The 20,838-nt window shown below is 55.8% G+C and overlaps 2 protein-coding genes across 2 annotated transcripts; both read right to left on the minus strand.

Moving 5' to 3' along the window:
* Window positions 1-3,346: 3,346 nt before the first annotated feature.
* CYTH2 (cytohesin 2) lies at window positions 3,347-11,594 on the minus strand. The gene is made up of 12 exons (XM_084774150.1): window positions 10,402-11,594; window positions 9,221-9,368; window positions 9,055-9,121; window positions 8,204-8,322; window positions 7,418-7,498; window positions 6,724-6,836; window positions 6,435-6,583; window positions 5,969-6,080; window positions 4,121-4,197; window positions 3,932-4,003; window positions 3,693-3,847; window positions 3,347-3,612 (listed from the first exon to the last, which is right to left on the minus strand). Exons 1-12 carry the CDS (start codon window positions 10,418-10,420, stop codon window positions 3,525-3,527), a joined length of 1,200 nt encoding a protein of 399 aa, XP_084630276.1. The 5' UTR covers window positions 10,421-11,594; the 3' UTR covers window positions 3,347-3,524.
* Window positions 11,595-12,702: 1,108 nt separating this feature from the next.
* On the minus strand, window positions 12,703-20,588 carry KCNJ14 (potassium inwardly rectifying channel subfamily J member 14). Its single transcript, XM_084774149.1, has 3 exons — window positions 20,435-20,588; window positions 15,805-16,564; window positions 12,703-14,449 (listed from the first exon to the last, which is right to left on the minus strand). The coding sequence occupies exons 2-3, from the start codon at window positions 16,510-16,512 to the stop codon at window positions 13,853-13,855; spliced, it is 1,305 nt and encodes a 434-aa protein (XP_084630275.1). The 5' UTR covers window positions 16,513-16,564; window positions 20,435-20,588; the 3' UTR covers window positions 12,703-13,852.
* Window positions 20,589-20,838: the final 250 nt, after the last annotated feature.

Here is a 20,838-nt window from a genome sequence, read left to right on the forward strand (position 1 = left end):
ACTTCTTGGAACTGAACTGAACTCTTTTGGGCCTGGAGCCCCTGGCACAGCAGAGGTCCTTCCTGACCCACTCCTGGCCTCATGAGGGCCACTGGCTTCAGGAACCTGGGCCGCCATCTTGCGTCTCCCCTTCCCCCCAAGCCTGGCCCCCGGTGGGGCCTCTGATTCAAACCTTCGCGTGACATTTTCACATTATTTAAAAAAGACAAAAAACTTTTTGGAGGAAAAAGGGGCCTGTGTGTGTTTGGGGAGGTGGGAGGGAGATGCCAGGAGACAGAGCATGAAGTCGCTGTCCTCTCCTCACAGCCCTAAGGCAAGGTGCCCATGCAGCAGTGGAGCTCTCCCGCCTTTCCTGTTCTCGCTCTGCTCCGCTCCGTATGGCCCCTGCTGTCGGTGGCAGCCTCGACTTTCCAGTCCATGAGGAGGCAGTGGCAGCTTGGGACCAGGCAGTTGTTCTCAAAGCAGGGTCTGGAAGCTGTCACAGGCCCAGACCAGGTGGGGGTGGGAGGGTACTCAGAACTGATCTGCTGAAAGTCAGCTGAGTCATCCACTAGCTACTGCCTGGCTGCCTCCATCTGCAAATTTCTCCTGTCTCTCTGGGATCACACACGCACCTACCCACCCACCCGTGCCTGGACAGACATTCTTCGCTGTTCAATCTTCCTGGCTATGACTGCTGCTCTGCTTTCTTCCTGTTTGTGTTCTCCTGTGTTCCTCTCTACCTCAGTTATGTTGGGTTTTGTTGCTGTCTCCTCCCTCCCTTCCATGTGGCTGCCTGTTGTTAGGGTCTCTGTGGTTAGGCTGCTGGTGTCTCTTGACTTGGGGACCACATTTATTGGTACGTGAAGAGTGAACTTACATGGTGGAAGGAGGCCAGGCAGAGCAAGGGGTGGACTCAGCAGAATGGTATACCCTATAAATGATGGTGACAGGACATAGGGGGTCACAGGAAAACTACAGTAGGACTGTTGCCTAGCAAATGCCTAGTTCAAAGTGAGGGTTATAGCCCTAATGCCAATAACAGAAAGGAGGGCTAGGACCAGGATATTCCCCCACCCAGCCCCAATGTGTGCGTTTTGAGGCACGGCTTCTCTGTGGCCCTGGCTGTCCTGGAATTCATTGTGCTGACCAGGCTGGCCTCTACCTCCTGAGTGCTGGCATTAAAGGCCTCACCACACCTAGCAATGGGTGGGGTTGCTGGGATCTGAGGGGTGTGAGGAAGGAGGGCCAGGAGGGCTTTGCCTCAGACTGAGTGGTAAGAGCCAGGGCAACCAAGGTCTGATACTAACTAGAACTGCTACCCAGTTCTAGGAAGCAGTGCTGGAGCCCTAACTCTGCAATCAGTGAGCAGTGCTGGGGCCAGGAGCGCTGCATCTGAGGGAGAAAGGGCAGCGCTGGGCCCTGGTCTGAAGGAGGGTATACTGTTTCATTAGCTCTCACTCCACAAACTCATATTTGGTTATCTTCAACCACAGAAACTTAATGCTTCACAGTTCTGGAGGCTAGAAGACCAAGACCCAAAGACATCAGTATTTGGGGAAGATCTCTTCAGTGGTTTTGTGAACCTGGCTTCAGTTAACCACTGGCACTCCTTGGCTTGTCTGTCCTTTGCCCTACTCTGTGCATTCAGCTCCACATGGCACCCTCTGTGGGGACTTCTTGTGTGTGTGGGCATGGTGAAGGACACTGGGGGAGCATGGTCTCACATGACTCAGTCTGGCTCTGAACACAGGATTCTCTTGCCTCAGCCTGCCTAACACATGGACTGATATATGTAGACCCAGTCCCCACCCCACCCGCTGGGCTGAAGGGCAGTTACAACATTTCGCTATCCTACGTACATGTTCCACAGACACCTACAGCTAAGTTTGGCCAACATTCCATTTAGATTCTCAATCCAGCACCGCCAGTCATGGCAGCCCCGGCCACGCGGCGGCTCCTCTACTCTCCCTCCCAAGGGCTGCTGACCTCCCCCTTGCAGCCAGGCCCTGACTCATCCCCAGACCACCCTCATCACGTCAACTAACCCAGCACACCCCTGCTTCTTGTCTTAGCTCCCCACAGGCAGGCCAGGCAATGGCCCTCTGTGAGGAGAGCCCCCATGTCCTGGTCACCTAACTTGTAAGCCAGAACACACCATCCAGCTCAAGCAGCCTGCGTTCTTCCTGTTCCTGTGCCAAGAAGCCTGGGCCAAGGTGTGAGGGACAAGGGAGCCATACCCCTCACAGGGCCCTGCTGTCGCCATTCCCAAGTCCTGGCTGAACCCGTGGGGGGGAGACACGGTGGGTAAGAACCTCTGGACCAGGACTCCTTGCCCAGTGCTTTCCCGGCCCTCTGGGTGAAGCTGAAGTTGTCCTGTATTTGGGAATATCCATTTCATGCCAGCCCCCGGGGAGAAAGTAGTTCATGCCCTCTCCTAACTTCAAGGTCAACTCCAGAAAAACTGCCATCCCTAGCAGACTATACGACTGCCTTTGTCCAACTGATCACAGAGCCCACCTAGAAGATCCTGGACCTTGGCACTCTGCCCAGGTCAGTGCTGTTGGAGAGTACACCCACAGGTGCCTGTAGCCAAAGAAAGGCAAGGCACAGAAGCCCCCAGCAGGGGTCTGCAGATCCATTACACACCTGGAATCTTAATTCCCAGAAGGCCCCAGGGCAGCATCCTTCCTTCCCAGTCAGGCATGCATACTAAACCATGCTGGGAAGGGTGCTTCTTCTAGAAATGCCACTTCAGGTGTGGCCAGGCAGCAGCCTATAATACCAGCACTAGAAGGCTGAGGCAGGGCTCTGAGGCAACGCTTACCACAGGCCAGAGAAACAAACACAGAAATAAAAAGCTTCTTGGCTCTCAAGGTGGGCAGGAGGATGGGGCCTTCAACTACTGGAGCAGAAGGGCAAACGATAGACCATGTCACTAAGACCCCCTCCCATTATCAGGACCCATGCCCAACAACAAAACCCAAACACCTCCAAGGCCATCCCATGCACCTCCTGGTGCCACTGTGTCCTGGAGCACTCAACAGACACCACAGCCAGATCCTAGCACCCAACCCAGGGCCTTCCCTGGACTTGCTCCCTTCTGAGCCAGTCCTTTGTTCTAGTCCTAGTCTCCCAGGCTGAGTCCCCCAATGGCCACAGGCCGCAAGGTCAGAGCACATCTGGAGTATGCTGGGTCTGAACACCTTCCCGAGACACTAACCTCTCCCTGCACCCAGCACCCACAGGGCTGGAGTCACCTGTCTGGGAAGCACCTGCCTTCTACCCTGTTTGCCACCCAGGGTCCTGGTCAACGTCGCGCACGGGTTCACAGCTCTCCCAAAGCCAAGAAATGAGGTTGTCTGCAGGCGCGAGGGGTTAAATAGTTAATAAGATTACCAACATGGTAATTACAAATAAGGAGTCAGGAGCTAGAGGCGGTGATTTTCCAAATGGGGAACCAGGATCCACAGCCCCAGGGCCCAGGGGTCCTGCCACCCAGGCGGGGCAGCTCCAAAATAAATAATGGAGTTGGGGACAGGGGGTCAGGGTTGTTCCTGCTTCTTCTTCACAGAAATCCGCTTCTTTCTTGCTGCCAGCATCTCATAGAAGGGGTCCACGCTTACAGCAGCCCTGCAAAGAGGTCTGATGAGGACCAAGGGCTGAGCCCAGGCCCAGGCACCCCGGCTCAGCCCGCAGCCCAGGAAGCTCACTGGATGGACTTGATCCACTCGTCTTTCTCCTCCTGTGTGGGCGCTGAGATCCGGTACACCATGTGGTTGCCCTCTACTACCCGGCCATCAGCCTCAGTTTTGCAGGCCTTGATGAGCTGTCCCTTGTTGTTGGGAATGTAAAGCTCAAAGCAGTTCTAGGATGGAGGGGAGGGGACAGGTCACAGCAGTGCTGGGCCAGGCCATGAGGGTACAGGGTCAGGGCACTTCTTGAGTCTCACCGGCTTCCGAGGGTCATCCACCTCACGGATACTCAGGTTCTCCAGGGGGATGATCCCTCGGGGCTCCTTGTCCTAGGGGTCAGAGTCTGAGTTCAGGTTCCATGGGTCCCACAGTGCCTCCCTCAGAGTGAGAGCCAGGGGCCAACCCCAACCCTGATCCTGGCCCATGTCTGCAAGCTCCACTCTCACCGTAGTGTACTCAAAGTAGTAGAGGCAGTTGTCTGTAAGGATGAACCAGCGACGCTTCCAAGTCTTCACCCGGCCCCCTGCAAGGGAAGGGGGTGGGACGGGACGGGCTCAGCGGGGAACCGCTGAGGGGGGGGGGAGCAGAGCAGGAAAGGTAGGGTTCTTAGGTCTAGGACAGAGGCAGTGAGGGAAAAGATAGGCAGGCAAGGACAAGCTGCTGGGGCCCCAGGAGTGGGACCCCTGCTTGGACCAATCGTTCTGGCTATTCTGTGGGCACAGGCCCAATCCCCTCCCTCTGGGCCAAGGCCAGAGCAGCCCCTCCCTATCTGATGGGGGTGGGTGGGGAGCAAGGACACCCGGTACCTACCTCCTGGGGCAGACAGCGAGAAAGCAGGCAGGACCAGGTGTAGAAGGGAAGGCGGAGGGATGGGGTGCCCCCAAGAATCGCAGCGACAGAAATAGGGGGTCAGGGAAGGGATGCACAGGAGCCAGAGCCACAGCAAGAGACCAGGCAGAGGGAGGGGGAGAGAGGAAGAAAACCAGTTACATCCACACGGGAGGAGCCGAGGCCTCCCCTGCCCCCTGTGCTCCTGGTCTCCTGGCTTCAACTCTTCAGTCTGGCCAGGATGGCCCTGGGAAAACATGTGCCCTGAGACCCTCTACCTGGTCTAAGGGGTGGGTGGTCTGAGCTGGAGAGCCACCCACACGTATCGTGCCTGTAAAAAGACCCCTACTGTGGCCTCTAGATGAACCAGTGGGAGTAGAGATGTTTATACAGCCATGATGATCAGAATCAAGCCCATGACAGACCCCTGCATCTCAGTGGCAGGGCACCTTTGAGCCTCAGTTTCTTCAAATGACAAGTAGAGACACTGATGGCCCAGCAGCTCAGAGCCCCACCATTGGGATGCTGCCTTCTTGCTCCTCCCTGTAGGCTCAGGGAACCCATCTTCTGTGATCCTACTGGCCTCCTTGCACCCTACAAAGGGGCCAGGGCCAAAGCGCTCCCTAGCCAGAGCTATGTGTAGTTACCAGGTGCCCAATTCAACAAGGCAGAACCTCGGACCTGGAGGGCTGCTAAAGCCACTGCTGAGCAGCCCAAGGAAAGTGAGGCCTGACTCTAACCTGGGTCCTGCCTCTGCAGGAGTGCCTAGCTGTCCCACTAGAGCACTCACACTTTGTCTCTGAGCAGTGACTTGCCACCATCCCTCCAGCTCAGCACAAAGAGACACTTAGCTGTACTACAAGTATCTGCGGAGCGGTAACGATAACAAATGGCTGGCCTGTACCCAGATCTTGCCTGCATGAGCCTATGCCCTCTGTGACTTGATGACTGAGCAGTGGTTTAATGCATGGTGTCACATCACACACTGCAACAAGGACTGCCTGCAGCCTCTCCTTCCAACAGTAACTCAAGAGTCATCTAAAATCACTGTGCCTACTGCTGCAGTGTTCCCTCCCCAGGCAGGCCTGAAGCCCAAAGCTACGCCTCTCTGTGTTGGCTTGCGCTGGGCTGATGTTCAGCTGGCTGACAACGAGGCCAAGTCTAGGACAAACAGTCCGCCAAACATCTGACCCTGTCCTGGGCCTTGGGGAGTTTTACTAAGCAAGGTAATAGCCTGGTTGATCAGGCTCTGGCATAGAAGGCTCCAGGCATGAGTAGGTGGGGCCAGGAGCATTTATACAGGCCCAGTAAGTAGCCAAAGTGTGCTCTCGTTTTCAGCACTATTTTTCAAATGTGGAAAGCTGAGGTTCTTAAAAGCTGAGGTGCAAAAACTTAGGATGCTCAGTCCTGACCTGGGCCACTAGCGTCCCCTGCAAGGTGGCCAGCAGGCTCGGGAAGGGACGTACCCAGCTTTAGGAGCCAGCCCTCACGGTCTGGGTTGAAGAAGGTGTGGGTGAGATCATTCCCATCATCCTCCGGGATCTTGAAGGGCTCGTTTCGGATGCTGTCATAGAGGTTCTGAGGGGCAAGAAACAGGTTAGCAGCCCCAGGCCCGGAGACTTCTCTGGGGCAGGGCAGTCATCCGTGCTCACTCATCATAGGAGAAAGGGCTCGACTAGGAGGAAAGGCAAACAAAACCAGCGAGATGGGAGGAGGGGAGAGGAAAGATGAAGGGATGATGGTGAGAAAGCCTGCTAAGTTCTCAGAGAGGCCCGGCAGAGCCTGAGAGAGGCACAGGACAAGACCTAAGAGCCAGACCAGAGCACCGGAAGCAGAAGCAAAAGAGGAGACACGGTGCTGAGAGTAGCCAGCGCAGTTCAGGCACAGAAGTGGTGAGCCTAGCAGAGGGACGGGGCTGGGAACAGCACTGACCCTGAGGAGATCCTCAGGCAGGTCCCCACCCTCATTGATGCCCCGGTTCATGGCCACAAAGCGCTCCAGGCCCGGCTTGTCCCTGACATTGGGGTTGTGAAGGCTGGTGTTCAGCATGATCACGGCAAAGGACAGCACGTAGCAGGTGTCTGCCAGATAAAATAAGGCGACTCATGAAGACCCACACTTCCTAGACCCTTCACCTCTTCCTCTCTTGTATCTGGGGATCCAGATTGCAGCACTCCTTCCTCAGACTATGGGCAAGCCATACCCTGCCCTCTGGTCCTACCTGTAGACTGGAAGACCCCAGGGTTACACAGGCAGTATCTCTGGGCAAACGCCTCCATCATCCGGTCAATTTTCTGAGCCTCTCCGGGGAGGCGAAAGCTCCACAGAAATTGCCTGGTTTGGGGAGGGGCAGGGCAGGGTAGGCACAGATTTCAGGGCTGGAAAACATTCTACTTCTAACTTGTCTCTGTTAGAAGCAGACATTCATTATCTAAACTTCGCCTTCTGTGGCAATGCACCCCTCTCATCCCAGTAGCCCCGAGGGAAAGGCAGGTGGATCTCGGTGAATTCAGGGCCAGCTTGGTCTACACGGAGTTCCTGGTCAACCAGGGCTCCATATGAAATACTATCTCAACCCCAACCCTTCAAACAATTAGAATCCAGATTTCTTGGTTCCAGCACGGGGCTCTGACTAGACCAATAAGTTCTGGCCATGGATTCGGGTGGGTCTAACAGAAACAGTCTCTTTCCTGCCTCCTCAGTTTGCTGAACTGGACTGGAGGTGCCCACTGCTTTGCTGTCGTGTAGGAGGACCCACTGAGGACAGTGGAGCAACAGGAGTGCACCGAGAGCCTGAAGGAGGCCCCACCACTGTCTTATTTGGCAGTTGTTTTCTGAGCAGGGCTTGCTTCTGTGGATGTGGTTTGCCCCTCACAGCTGACAAAGCCCTTGCAGGTGCATTTCCCCATCCTCACCGGAGAGCCTGCACCAGGTTGAGGTCCGTGAACTCGTGCAGATCCACAAAAGCATGGAGCACAGACAGGTTTAGCTCTTCCCTGCAGGGAGAGAGACAGCCACATAGGACAAGTGACCGGGTGTAGCAGGGCCACATCTTGTTCACTGTGCTGACCTGCCCCACCCCCCGGCTGGGTGGTCCTGGGGGTAGGGCGCCTTGTTCTTGTAGCTTGCCAGATCTTTGTGCACACAGAGCACCTCATGTCACCTCTCTCAACTGGTCTCATGTGCCCCAGATGCCTTTCTCTCAAGAACTGACCTTTATCTAAGAATTCATGCCGGGCGTGGTGGCGCACGCCTTTAATCCCAACACTCCGGAGGCAGAGGCAGGCGGATCACTGTGAGTTCGAGGCCAGCCTGGACCACAAAGCGAGTCTAGGACAGCCAAGGCTACACAGAGAAACCCTGTCTTGAAAAACCAAAACAAAAAAACCAAAACAAAACAAAAAAAAGAATTCACAGGCAATTCCTAGTTCCTGTGAACTCCCATGTCCAGAGGTCTCCACACACCTGCAGCTCTGAGCCATGACTGAAGGCTTCCTGACAGTCCACACGTCAGGTGCCAGCCACCAACACTCAGGCTTCAACAGTGCCCAAACATAAATGGTGCCCTTCCTGGATGGCTACAGGTACCACCTCCCTATGCTCTCAAGCTCCTCCCAAGCCAGTCAGTCCACTGTATCATGACCCAGGTGGAGGCCACACACCTGTTCTACCCCATGAGACGTGCAGGCCAGGCAGCTCACCTTTCCCCCAGGTAGTCCCCAATGGCTGTCTTGTTCAGGCCCTCGCCCTTGTATAGGAAGCGGGCAATTTCCTCAGGTGTGTTCTGCAGAAGCTCATGCTCCACCAAGAATTGGATCCCCTGGAGGGAAGGAGCCAGATCTGTGCCCGAGGTAGAGGCTGCTGCTCCCCACAAACCTCGGCACCCAAGGCCCCCCACCCCAACAGAACACGTCCAGTTTCATGCTCGGCTCCACACAGCTCCCGTATACTCTCCCTAACCCATCCCCTCAGCCTCTGCCTAGCTGATTCCAGAATGTACAGCTGGGTCTGGTAAGGAACAGTTTTGAAGAGGAACTGAAAACACTACAATAATAAATAAAGTGAAGGCAAGATGGCTGGAGAGATGGCTTAGAGGTTAAGAGCACTGGCTGCTCTTCCAGAGGACCCAGGTTCAATTCCCAGCAACCACACGGTGGCTCACAACTGTCTGTGACTCCTGTTCCATGGGATCCAACACCCTTACATAGACATACATGCAGTCAAACGCCAATGTACATAAAAGTAAACAAATTTAAATAAGTAAACAAATAAAACATATCTGTCCATCGAGCTGTGAACATAGAACCTTCCCTGGTTCTCTCCTGCACCATGAAAACCCCTCTCTTACTGCCAAATCTCACCCTGAACTGTGCCACTTGTATGTAGGGGATCCCTGAGTCTCAGCACTGCCTAGCACATGACTAGGCTCCCAGAGGCCGCAGTACACGGACCTTTGTGGAACAGATGGGCAGGGATCAGGAGTCTGTGGCCTACAGGAAACATACTCTCCTAACACTTCGTCAAAACCATGCCTGCGTGTCTCCCAGCTAACCTTTTTGGGGTCCATGTTGAACTTCTTCCTGCCCATTGCCATCTTCCGGTTCCGCTGCAAGGTCTTACTGCAAAAGCAGGGTGGGGAGCAGCCAAGGGCCGATGCCTGAGCACCCAGGGCCATGGCCAAGCCCCGCGACCGTCCCGTGAGCGCCCACCGTCCTCACCTGCCCTCATTGGCCTCCAGACCCTCCACCTCGCTCATGGCTTCACTCAGCTCCTCCCGCAGGCGCTGGATCTCCACCAGCAGCTCCTGCTTGCGGCGGCGGATGTTCTCTAGCTCCATGCGCTCCTCAGGAGTCAAGTCTGGGGGCTCTAGGGGTGCGTAAGGTCAAGAAATTAGCTCTGGGGGTGGCCAGGACTCCTACATCCCACGAAAGGACCGGGGCTTGGATCCCTGTCCGGAAGAATGGCTACCCAAGAGTGGAAAGGGAGTAAGACCCTGAACCCTTAGTCTGGGGCACAAGTGCCTGGGACCTCTCATCTCATAATAGGTCCGGGGATGAATTTCTGGGCCCACTACTTGGAAGAAAGATGGAACTCTGGCTTCGTCAGGGAAGGAAGTAAGAACCTAAATCTTGGGTACGTTACCTGGAAAGGGTACCAGCCCCTAGGCTCCTGGGCCCATCACTACCCCTGCAAACTTTCTGTCTGAATTTTGCATGCTTTACTTGGATGCCCTGGCTCCCTCATCCTATCACAGTTAAATGGGAGGCTTGGATATCGACTGGAAGCAGTTCTTGGAAAGACACAGAACCTTGGGCTCATGGCTCCATCACCACAGGAGCTCTGGGACCTTGGATCGTGTGGCTCTTGGGTGCATTTCTTAAAAACACACCAAGACTCTGGCTTCTGGCTCCGCCACAGTGGGGACCCTAGCATGCATGGACCCCGGGTGCATTTCTTATAAGGGGACGAATCCCGGGCTCCATCATAGTGGGAAAGTTGGGGTCCTGAATCTTGGGTGCATTTCTTAGAAAGGACCCGAGGCTCTGGCTCCGCCACGGTGAAGAGCGTGGTCTGGATATTGGGAACACAGTACACACTGGCTAGGGCTTCAGGACCCAGGGTCCGGGTGCGTGGGGTTGGCACAGAGTCAAGGTCTGCAGCACCCGCACGAATGCCAGGCGGCGGCTCGCGCGGGGTGTTCGCCCCGCCCCGTTCCCGTCGCCCCGCCCCGCCCTCCGCCGCCGGAAGCGGGCTAGGCCCAAACAATGGCCCGGGACCCTCGGCTCCCGGCCGCGCCGGAAGCCCGTCCCGCGCGCTCGAAGGCGCCTTGCCGCTCGCTGCCCGTCTGTCCGCGGCCGGGCTTGCGAGCCGCTCCGCCCGCCCGCCTCGCTCGGCCTACCGTAGACACCGTCCTCCATGGCGGCTAAGAAGGCCCGCGGGGAGTCCGGGGCGGTTCCGCCGGCTGGGCCTGAGTCCGCGTCGGCCCGCGGGCTCGAGTGAGCCCGCTCAAACGCCCCAGGAGCCACCGCCGCCTCCTCAGCGCCCGTCCTCAGCGCCGAAAAGACTCTCCCTTCACGGCCCAACCGCCCGGCCGGTGGGGCCCGCCCCTCGCTTTGACACCACCCAATCCACTACGGCTCTGCCCGACTGCTCCGCCCCCGACGCCACAGGACCATATGCAGGACCAATAGGCACACGAGAAGCGGCTGCAGGCACGTACAGCTGGAGATAGACTACTAGGCTGACCAATCGGAGTGTGGGCAGGCTGCTCGGTCCCGCCTCCGAAACAAAGGAAAATCCTTGGCAGCTTTATCCCCCAATAAGAAAACTCAAAAAGGAGTGACCAAGAGGTGGAGCGTTGTGGAGCAGGGAGGATTAAGCCAGCCTACGAGCCAGAGTAGGGGCTCCTAGCCCTTCGTTCAGGAATTCGTTGTTAGGGGGCAGCACTTTGTTAGACTTGTTGTCAAGGGCGGGATCTCAACCTTGGGTTGTTTCCCCGGGCCACACCTCCTGGCCCTCCACGCCTGCTTTTGCCCGCAGCGGTTGCTAGGCAACTGGGAGCCGCACCGGCCAGTCTTTTGCCTCCTTATCAGGGGGTACTTCTCCGCAGGGACTTCTTTGAACCCTTTCCGTACCACCTCATGTGACTTTGCTACACACCTCAATCTCCTCAGAGTCAAAGGATGCTAACTAAAGGAAGGCATTCTCTCTCTCCCAAATGGTGTAGGGTTCAGTGAACGCATTGGCCCAGCCTTCCCAGGGCTTCCTGTCTTTCAGGCAGTTCCCCTCCTAAACTCTCCCTCTTAGCTTAGTTTACTTCTCTTAAAAAATCCTGCCTTCCCCAAGCATTCTCCCAAGACACCCGTTTCCCTCAGAATCTTCCAGCCTGCGCTGACTTCCTTCTCTTGGCAGCGCTCCGAGCCCTGGTACTTAAAGGTCCTCCCTTCCACCCAATCTTTTTAGTCCTCACACCCCTGCCCTCCCTAAACTCCTTCCTCCTCCTCAGAATCCTCCTCTTTGCACGTGAAGCAGCTAAGGGCCTCTGACATTCTTGTAAATCGCAGGCCCATGATGGCGCTGAAGTGGCTTCCGGGTCTCGTCCTCATTTGTGTCCCTGGACTTCTCAGGGTGGGGGCGGATTCAGGGCCAGGACTCGGTTAAGCCTTTGGATTAGTCATTGGAGCCTCTTAATCCCCTCTTTGACCTTTCTGAGTGGCCTGACCCATGCCCTCCCTCGTGGAGACCCTGGCCATGATGTCCTACCCGACCCTCTCCTTCCCGTTTACAGCAAGCCCCTGCCTCCTCAGCCCAACTTAGCATCTTTCTCCACCATGCTCTCCGTTGTCCCTAGTCCCTGCCCTAGACGTGGGGGTGGGAGAGCTGCCGGCTAATTAATCCTGTCCGGTTATTACCTGGGGATTCTGAAGGATAAAGCAAGATGAGGGCCAGAAGAGGGCATGGGTAGATTCAGTGCTGGCTCTCGGTGGGGAACAGGGATGAGGACACCTCCCTCTCCTGGCAGCTCCCCTGAGGCTGGCAGTCAGCCTGCTGGGCACTTAGGTGGCTGCACCATGGGTGAAGGCCAAGAACAGGGACCCACCTTCCAGAATCACAAGCACCCTGCTAGAGCTCCTGGGCAGCAATACGGTGGCGGTGGCGGTGGCGGTGGCGGGGCTCCCCTAAGAGCACCTCCACTTTTCTCACAGTGGATATAGCGGTGGAGACAACAGCTGCCTCTTTCATCTCTAGCCCCTAAGCTCTGTGTGTGTGTGTGTGTGTGTGTGTGTGTGTGTGTGTGTGTGTGTGTGTGACACTGGCCCTTGGAGATAGCCCATGTTTCCGGTTCTCTTCTCTACCATCTGGAACCAGTCATCAAGTCAGTGTCCCCTCCACAACTTTCCCTGCAAAGTGGTATGTTTCAGCACAGGAGTGGTGACAGGAAATCTGAGAGCCTGCACTGTAGCTTAGCCTCTGTAAGGGGAAGGACCACCCTGCCAGGAGGACGCTTGAAGAACTTCAGCCTCTGGTGGCCATCGTGACGGGAAAAGCTGAAGCAACACAAGGGGAGATTTGCCGACCGTCCTGAAGTTACTTGGAGCCGCTGGGATTTAAAGTGAGGTGGCCTGAATCTCTGCAAAGGGCTCCAGCTTGAACGTGTTCACATCTTACCACAGGAACAAACAAACGGAAAACATAGAGCTCTGTATTTATGCCATATGTAATACATGTACATAGAATACCTTTGAGAAATAGAGACATCGTTAGGTATAGCAGTCTAGACAGAGCACTGCAGGCTCATCAGCCTCAGCCTCTCCCCTCCCTTGCCCACTAGTTAGCCCTGTGGTCTTCTAGGCCCTTGCTTGCAAGCTCCATTCAGAAGAGAGTCTGCCTCCTAGAACTACCAGGCTGTCCATCTGAAGATGACTAGGACTTCTAGGCTTTGGGAAAGGACAGCTCTGGTCCCTGAAGTTTGATTCCTCTTTGGCATTACAGAACCACAGGAAGTCACCCAATATCATGGAGATCCTCAACCCTGCTGGGCAAAGTGGAACCAGCAAATCACAGACACCTAAAATCCTGCCTGGGTTATGCTCAACCCTGAACCATAGAATCCTGATTCCTTTGGATGGTCTAAGAATGGCACTTCAAACAAAAGCCACATTCACCCCGAGCATCCTGGAGAAGCCAGACTCACCCCGTCAGCTGCACCCTAACTAGCCAGCATCGGGAGTCTCAGCACATCAGCTTAGTCCTTCCAAAACTCAGAGACCTAGCAATGGGTTGTGTATTCTAGAAACACAGCTTTGCAGTTTCTGGTGCAGTTCCAATCTCTAGCCAACCTAGATCCCCATTGTCAACCTAGACTCCTGGGCTCTGGAACCACCAGCCCTTCCTTCACACACACATCCGGCTGCCATTCTGTCTTTGGTCAATTCTGACGATCCTGACTGAATCCTTGAAGTACTCTGTCCTTCCCCCTCCTGAAGGTAGCAAAGCCGTCGTCGCTTGAGTCTTTGTGTCTTGATCTGTATAAACTGACACCGTCCCCCCTGTGGCTGTGTGTCTCACAGTTATCTAAGCAGAACCCAGCCTCCACGCCTTGCCTCTTGGGTGGTCCAGAAATCTGATCCCTCCGCCCTGGTGAGACTCAGGGATCCAGCTCATGAGGGGGGTCTTGGGAGTGAGAATGGAGCAGAGCAATAAAGGTGCGGTGTATCTGTGGTAGACATCCTGGGAATGGTTATCTCAGCAGGCCACTGCCCTGCCCCACTCCCAACAGAGGCTGGAAGCTCTCCACCCGTGCCATCTTTGGGAAGGGGTGTCACACGGGGAAGTGGACCTCAGCTGCGTCACGGAGGCAGGGTCAGTGCGAGGGTCGGTGTAAGAGCTCGGGGGCTGGCAGCCCTATCTGGGGTCTCTGCTGAAGTCACCTCCTTAGTGTCCTCATCTTCATCTTCTTCCTGGCAGCAGCTCAGAGCAAGTTCATTTTCATAACAAAATGCAGTGAGGGAGCCAGGGAAACTGGACTTGGGGCTGTGGGACGCCTGCTCTGCCCGTTCATCCAGCTCCTTGGCACTGCAGACCGGCGTCCCGGGGACCTCATATGTTCGGTGGAAGTGACGATAGTCAACCTCGTACTGGGAACCGCGCTGGAAGAGGACTGGCTCAAAGCGATGGCCCCAGAGCAGCTCGCCTGGCAGGTAAGATGAGCGGCACTGTGTCGTCATGGCGGTGGCCTCAACCATACCTTCCAGAATGACCACTAGCTCAAAGTCGGCCCGGGCCAGCTCGGCCCGCCCCAGCTCATACAGCGGACTGGCAGAGTCAATCTCGTGCACGATGGTAATGGGGGACACGAGGAAGATACGATCGGTGCCTCCATCAAAACCGACATCCACATCCTGGTGGTCCAGCGGGATGTACTCGCCCTCTGGGGTCACACGGGGCTGGGCAGGAGCAAGAAGACAGATGCAGAGAGGTGAACAAAGGTTACAGAACGAGAGGGACAAAGATGCAAAGGAAGAACAAAGAGCCAGGTGATGAGATGCTGGAGACCACGGGTCCAGAGAAGGGGAGAGACTTAGAGAGAGGGAGGGATGGAGACCCAGAAAGAGGGACAGAGAGGCGGGGAGGGGGTGAGAGAGGAGACAGACAGAGAGAGACACACAGAGAGAAAACTCCAATAGAAAGGGACATAGACCCTAACCCTGGGAGAAGGGAACACAAACCCCAGACAGAGGCGAGGGTGACACAGACACCCTGACCCCCAAGAGGACCAAAAACCCAAGAGAAGGGGAAGATGGTGCAATAGAGACCCAGAGACCTGGAGAGAGAAAGGAGGAGACTGAAGGTGGATCTGGCTCTAACAGGAACTACCCCAGCACTGTCTCAGGTCACTCTGCCTCTCTGTCCCGTTGAGTATGGGTGTTAGCGCATCGAGAAGTCTGTGGAGGTCCCTACTTACTGCTCTATGACTACCCTTCAGGCTGTGCCACTACACCAGACTTCTGAAAGAAGTGGCCCTCTTGGTCATCTTCATGTTTCAAAGGGCTAGAAGCTCAAATATGGTTGGAGAATCTGTTCCCTGTGCCCCAGAGGCTTCTGGGAGCTGTACTTCCCCACAGTCAGCCGCTCTTTCCTCTGGCCTCAAGTGCAGCCTCCATTTGGCCAGTGCTGACTGCAGCTCAGTGGTTTGTTGGGAACCCAGATGTCTGAGCAGTGTGGCCCCAGGTTGTCAAGGCTCCTACAGCAGGGCTTGGAGGAGGCTGCTACCCCAGTGGCCAGTGAGAAGGGCTCCACTGGGACTGTTTGCCAGCCTTGGTGGTGTACTCATTGGGTAGGAGGCTGGTAGGAGAGCCTGGCACCCAAGTCCTTAGCTGTTCTGTTTTCCTCATAGACCCCCAACACCCACTAAATACACCCCAGGCTGCTTCCACAGGCACTTCCTTGTCTCAGTGCTGCTGGGAGGGAGGTGTGCTTGCTGGTGTCTACACCGCTCAGTAAACTCCTATCAGGCAGACTCCTGGCCAAGAAGCTTCTCAGGTGTTCTATTCCCTCAAGCCCAGGTTTCTAGGAACTTGCCTCCTGGGTCTACCTTCCTATAGGTCCAACAGTTCTGCCACTAAGGGTGATGAAGAGGGCAGAACTTCATCTTCCTTCATCCTTACAACTGGTCCTCTCCTAAACACACCCACACCCACACATGCACACCCATGCACACACACCATATCTGTATCTGCAGCACCTGGGTCCCCTCCTCAGTCCCCTACGTCCCCCACCCCGCCACGCACCACCCCCTCACCTGCAGTAGCTGGGCCCGCACGTGAGCCTCCACCAGGTGGCTGCGACGCAGGTTGCCCACCCGCCACATGAGGCAGAGACGGTGGTCTCGCAGAGCCACTACGGCATTCTCGCTGAAGACCAGTGTCTCGTTGCGTTTCTTGGGCTTGGCCATCTTGGCCATGACTGCACCCACGACGAAGGCGTCGAGCACACAGCCTGCGATGCACTGCAGCACGACAGCGGCCACAGCAGCTGGACACTCCTCAGTGACGCTCCGCACACCGTAGCCTATGGATGTCTGTGTCTCCAGTGCAAAGAGGAAGGCAGCCAGGAAGCTGGCCACCTGCGAGAAACAGGGCGCAGGTGGCGGCGGGGCAGCTAGGTCTCCGTGCAGCGAGGCGATGAGCCAGAAGGTCAGGCCGAAGAGCAGCCAGGAGGCGAGGAAGGAGCAGGAGAAGAGCAGGCACATCCAGCGCCAGCGCACGTCCACACATGTGGTGAACAAGTCACTCAGGTAGCGCGCGCCCTGGCCACCCAGATTCACGAAGCGCACATTGCAGTGCCCATCTTTTTTAACGAAGCGCCCGCGCCGCCGGCTCCCAGCTACTGGCCCCGGCGCCCACCCGTTGCGGCACAGCCCGGCCCCCGCCTCCTCCTCATCGCCAGCTCGGCTGTTTCCTGACTCCAGCGCGCCGCTCAGGCGGCGCAGGGCCCTGGCCAGGCCCATTGGGCGGGGAGACCCCCTCTACTTGGCCTAGCGGGGGGCGGGCGCCCCAGACCTGCAGGAACAAAAATTAAGCATGAACTTCAGGAGTATCCAGAACTGGAGGGTCCACCGCTCTGCACCCTCATCTGACGGAGGGGCGGGCAGTACTTAAGAATAGCCCACCACGGGAAACTTGTTAACTATAGCAGAGGGCTCGAGTCCGTGTAATGCTGTTAGGCAGTATGGCAGACTAGCGGCTTAGACTCATCACTATACATGACTTTACACATTTGTGGGTTGTTTGTTGCTTTTGAGACGGGACTGGTGTGGAACACACAGGGACTCCTGAATGGTAGGCAGTGCACTGCCACTGAGCCATGTTTGTCCCCAGTCCCTTACAGATAGAGGCTAGTCTGGTGCCTCTAGCACCCAGAACAGAGTTCTGAGATAAACATTTTGTAGATGTGACCTGCTTGAGACCACTGCTACTCAAGCTGGGGTTTGAACGTAGCTGTTTTAGGTCCCCAGTCCTTGAGTCCTTGTAGGTAATTACAAGTACCAGGTCTCAGGAGAAAACAAAGCTCCAGGCCCTGGCGTGTGGAGCTCATACGTGTAGTCCAGCACTTAGGAGGCTGACGGAGAAGCATGGAGAATCTGAGGCCAGCTTGGAGCTGAGTAAGGCCCTGACTCATACAAGCAACAAGGATTCTACCTGGTGAGAAAAGGGAGGACAAACAGGAAACACTATGAGCAATCTCTGTTGAGGCTATCCTATGAACTCCAGTAACCCTTGCACCTCAGCCCCTGGAGCAGGTGGGAACACAGGCCATGGACCTTGAAGCATCCTAAGTGGGCGCAGCCAGTTCCAAACAGCCACTGTTCAGTTCCCTGTATCTACGCCATCTGTATCCACCTGAATTCAGCCAAACTCAGAGCCAAAGCAGTGTCCTCTGCACTCAACACGCAGACCTTTGCACACGCCGGTGTTCCCTGAACAATACCGTAAAGCCAGGCGTGGTAGCGCCTGCCTGTAATCCCAGCACTCAGGAGGCAGAGGCAAGGTGGATCTTTGCGAATCTGAGGCCAGTCTGATCTACAGAGCGAGTTCCAAGACAGCCAGGGTTGTGCAGAGAAACCCTGTTCAACAAAACAAAACAAGTGCTACATGGCACCGCGTTGTTTTGTATGAGAAACTGCTGGAGATGTTTCCACATAGCCCAGACTGGCCTAGAACTGATCCTCCCCCTCCACCTCTTGAGTGAAAGGACCACAGGCCTGAAACACTACACTCAGCTGTGAAGACCCTGAGTACACAGGACAGTCTATGGGGTCACATCCATCTGAGGAAAGGGGTACGTGGGGAAAAGATTTCTTTCTAGGCTAATAAAACATGTCTTAGCACTACAGCGACAGTGGCTTTACCGTGAACACACTAAAAACCACAGAACAGATAAGGCTGTGGTTCTGTAGTAGAGGCCCCAGCATGGCTACAAAAACATCAGATATGCTGAGGGATGAATTACTTTTGGGGGTGGGTGGGTCCAAGACAGGGTTTCTCTGTGTAGCCTTGGCTGTCCTGGACTGTAGACCAGGCTGGCCTTGAGCTCACAGAGATCTGCCTGCCTCTGCCTCCCGAGTGCTGGGATTAAAGGCATGCATCACAACTGGCGGGCTGAATTATTTTCAAATGAAGTTACTACTAAGCAAGTTGAGGCTTGAGCAGCTGACCCGAGACCACTCCTACTAGCCTCAGTTTCCTTAAGGGTTGGGGACATCACCTCAGTAAGGATTTTAAAGACCCAGTGCCGGCTGGTCACCATAGCGGCAGGCCAGCCTATCTGGCAAGACCTTATCTGAACAAAAACCTCAGGCCTGTTCCAGTCTGGTTTAGATTCTGACCTAGGCTTCCTTGTCTGGAGTTCTGATTTGCTCATCTGAGCGACTGAGATGAAAATCTTTACCCTGAAAGGGAGGGATCTGGAGATCCTTAGCAGCTCTAGGCTGACTCCTGACCTGGGCACTCATCTGTTCTGGCAGTGGGTAAAGTGGGCACTGATGGGCCTTCCTGAACCTCAGCGTGGAGGACAGGAGGGCTGGGCCTGTAGTCTCACCTCCAGCCACTCCAGGGCCCACCTGGTCCGTGTGTTCCCAGGGCAACCCACCGCTCTGTACTCTGTAAGCAGTAGACTAGCCTCTGCCCTCACGGGATTTGGTGAAGGACCTCAGTGTTCCTTGGAAGAGGCACTTGTGGTTCCTCTGCCTTACACTTCCTTTCTTGGTCTCCATGGCATCCAGAGAGTTCCCCCAGGGGTCACCAGGCCCACCTGACAGGTGCAAACCGGAGGCCCAGGGCTGAGTCAGCACAGCAGCCCTGAAGGCTGAAGGTCACTCTCAGGAGGGGAAGCAGGATACTCCCCCAGGAACAGGCTTAGTTAGACTGGAAAGTAGCCTTCATGAGCAGGCTTTGTGGCAGGATTCCTACTTTGCAAGTTTCCAAGAGCTAACCAGAGAGAAAGTGGAATCACCCTCAAGTCTCTTAGCTGGAGAGAGTTGGGAAGCTCAGATACCAATGACGCCGTGGGTACCAAGCCCCGGTGATGACCACAGCTGCTCAAATGCTGGCAGTGGGACTGGCCAAGTGTTTATGGAGGACCTGCAGCTGTCCACCGTACCTACCGGTCTCCAGGGTTCACCTTTGATTGCTCAGGGTGCCAAGGGCCCAGGGATTCACCCCATTTCAATCTGGGGCTCCCGTGCTAGGGTGGAAAGCTGGCTGGGGTCCCAAACCTCTGATTCTGACTCTGCCACTGCCCTGAGGTAGGCCTGTATCCACCTTAGACTGGGGGGACTTGTACCTCAGCGAGCCACTGGCATCCTACACGGCCCAGCAATAGGCTGCTCCCACAAAAGATGGGGGCAGGGGGAGGGGAAGATCCTGATCCACACCCCCATCTTCCACCTGACCCACAGAGCAGCTTAATGTTTCCATATAAAGGAGCCTCGGGGCTTAAGGTACTTCAACTTCATGTCAAAGTCACTATGTAATCTGGAGCCAAAAAAGCCCCGCCCTCCCATTCACACAAGGTGGCACTGCCAACCCTGCCAAGTAGTGGTGACAGAGGTGCTGAGAGAACCCCAAAGGAGGCCACTAACCAAACAAAGAACAGGAACCCCTGTGCTTTCCTGGCAGCCAGACAATCCAGCCATACTGGGGTCACTAGACCCAAAGAAGATGCAAAGTCACAGTGGTGGTGTGAGCTTGGGGGAGGGGGGAGGGGTTGGGGAGAATGGATGGACAGAGACCCAGGGAAAAAAAGAGTGGCAGAGACTGGCTCAGAGGGACAGAGACCCAGATAGGTAAACACGAGGTCACAGTATAAGCTGGGGAGACAGACCCAAGGGGGTTACAGGACAAAGACTGACTCAGAGAGACAGAGCACCAAGTGTGTGTGTGTGGGGGGGGGGGCAAGACCCAGAGAGAGAAACACGAGGTCACAGTGGCATGAGCTGGAGAGACAAGAGACCCAAAAGGGAGGCAGAGACCAACTCAGAGAAACAGAGACCCAGAGAGAAGTCACAGTGCTAGTGAGCTGGGAGACAGACCCAGAGAGAAAGATAAAACCAAATCAGAGAAACAGAGATCCAGAGAGAGGGACGGAGACACAGAAACAAAGACGGGGAGGAGTGGCAGACAAGACCCAGTAGACAGAGGCTAAGTGAGAATTAGAAGAAAAACGAAGCTCATGTCTTAGGAAATGTAGACAGACAGGGAGAACGGGTAGTGAGAAAATGCGAAAATGCATCAAGTCAGCACCGACCAGAGCTGGAGGCCAAGAACTGGTACTGGAGGGGTGCTGGGGGTGGGGGGATATTGGTTGGAACACCAGGGAAGGTGTCGGAGGCAGAGGGAAGATGAGGTGGGTTGACTCATGTCTGCACTTACCTGGGGGGGCCGCCCACCCCCATGCCTTGCACTGGGGGTTCCTCTGCCCAGGCTGGAGAGGGGCTTCTGTAGGTGCTAATGTGTTCAGGTCTGTCCTCGGCCCCTGGGGCCTGAGCTGGGGCACTCAACCTCTGAGCTACATCGGATCAGGGCCCTAACAGGGGGGGGGAGGGGGGTGTTAGGGGTGGAGCCGGCTCAGCACTGCAGAGGGGAGCCAGGAGGCTGGCCAGACAGGGCACTGGGCTGCGGCCCAGGCAGACTGGAGAGGACAGTGCAGATAATGGGTGGGAGGCAGGGAGGGACAGCGGGATCAGGGATATGGGAAACAGTTGTTCCCATGGGAAACTGACAGCTTAGTGAGCTAGCAGGAAACACTGAGGTAGTAAACACAGGAGGAGATGTGG

The sequence above is a fragment of the Acomys minous genome (genome assembly GCF_964271855.1).
Source record: "Acomys minous genome assembly, chromosome: 2".
Classification (NCBI taxonomy): domain Eukaryota; kingdom Metazoa; phylum Chordata; class Mammalia; order Rodentia; family Muridae; genus Acomys; species Acomys minous.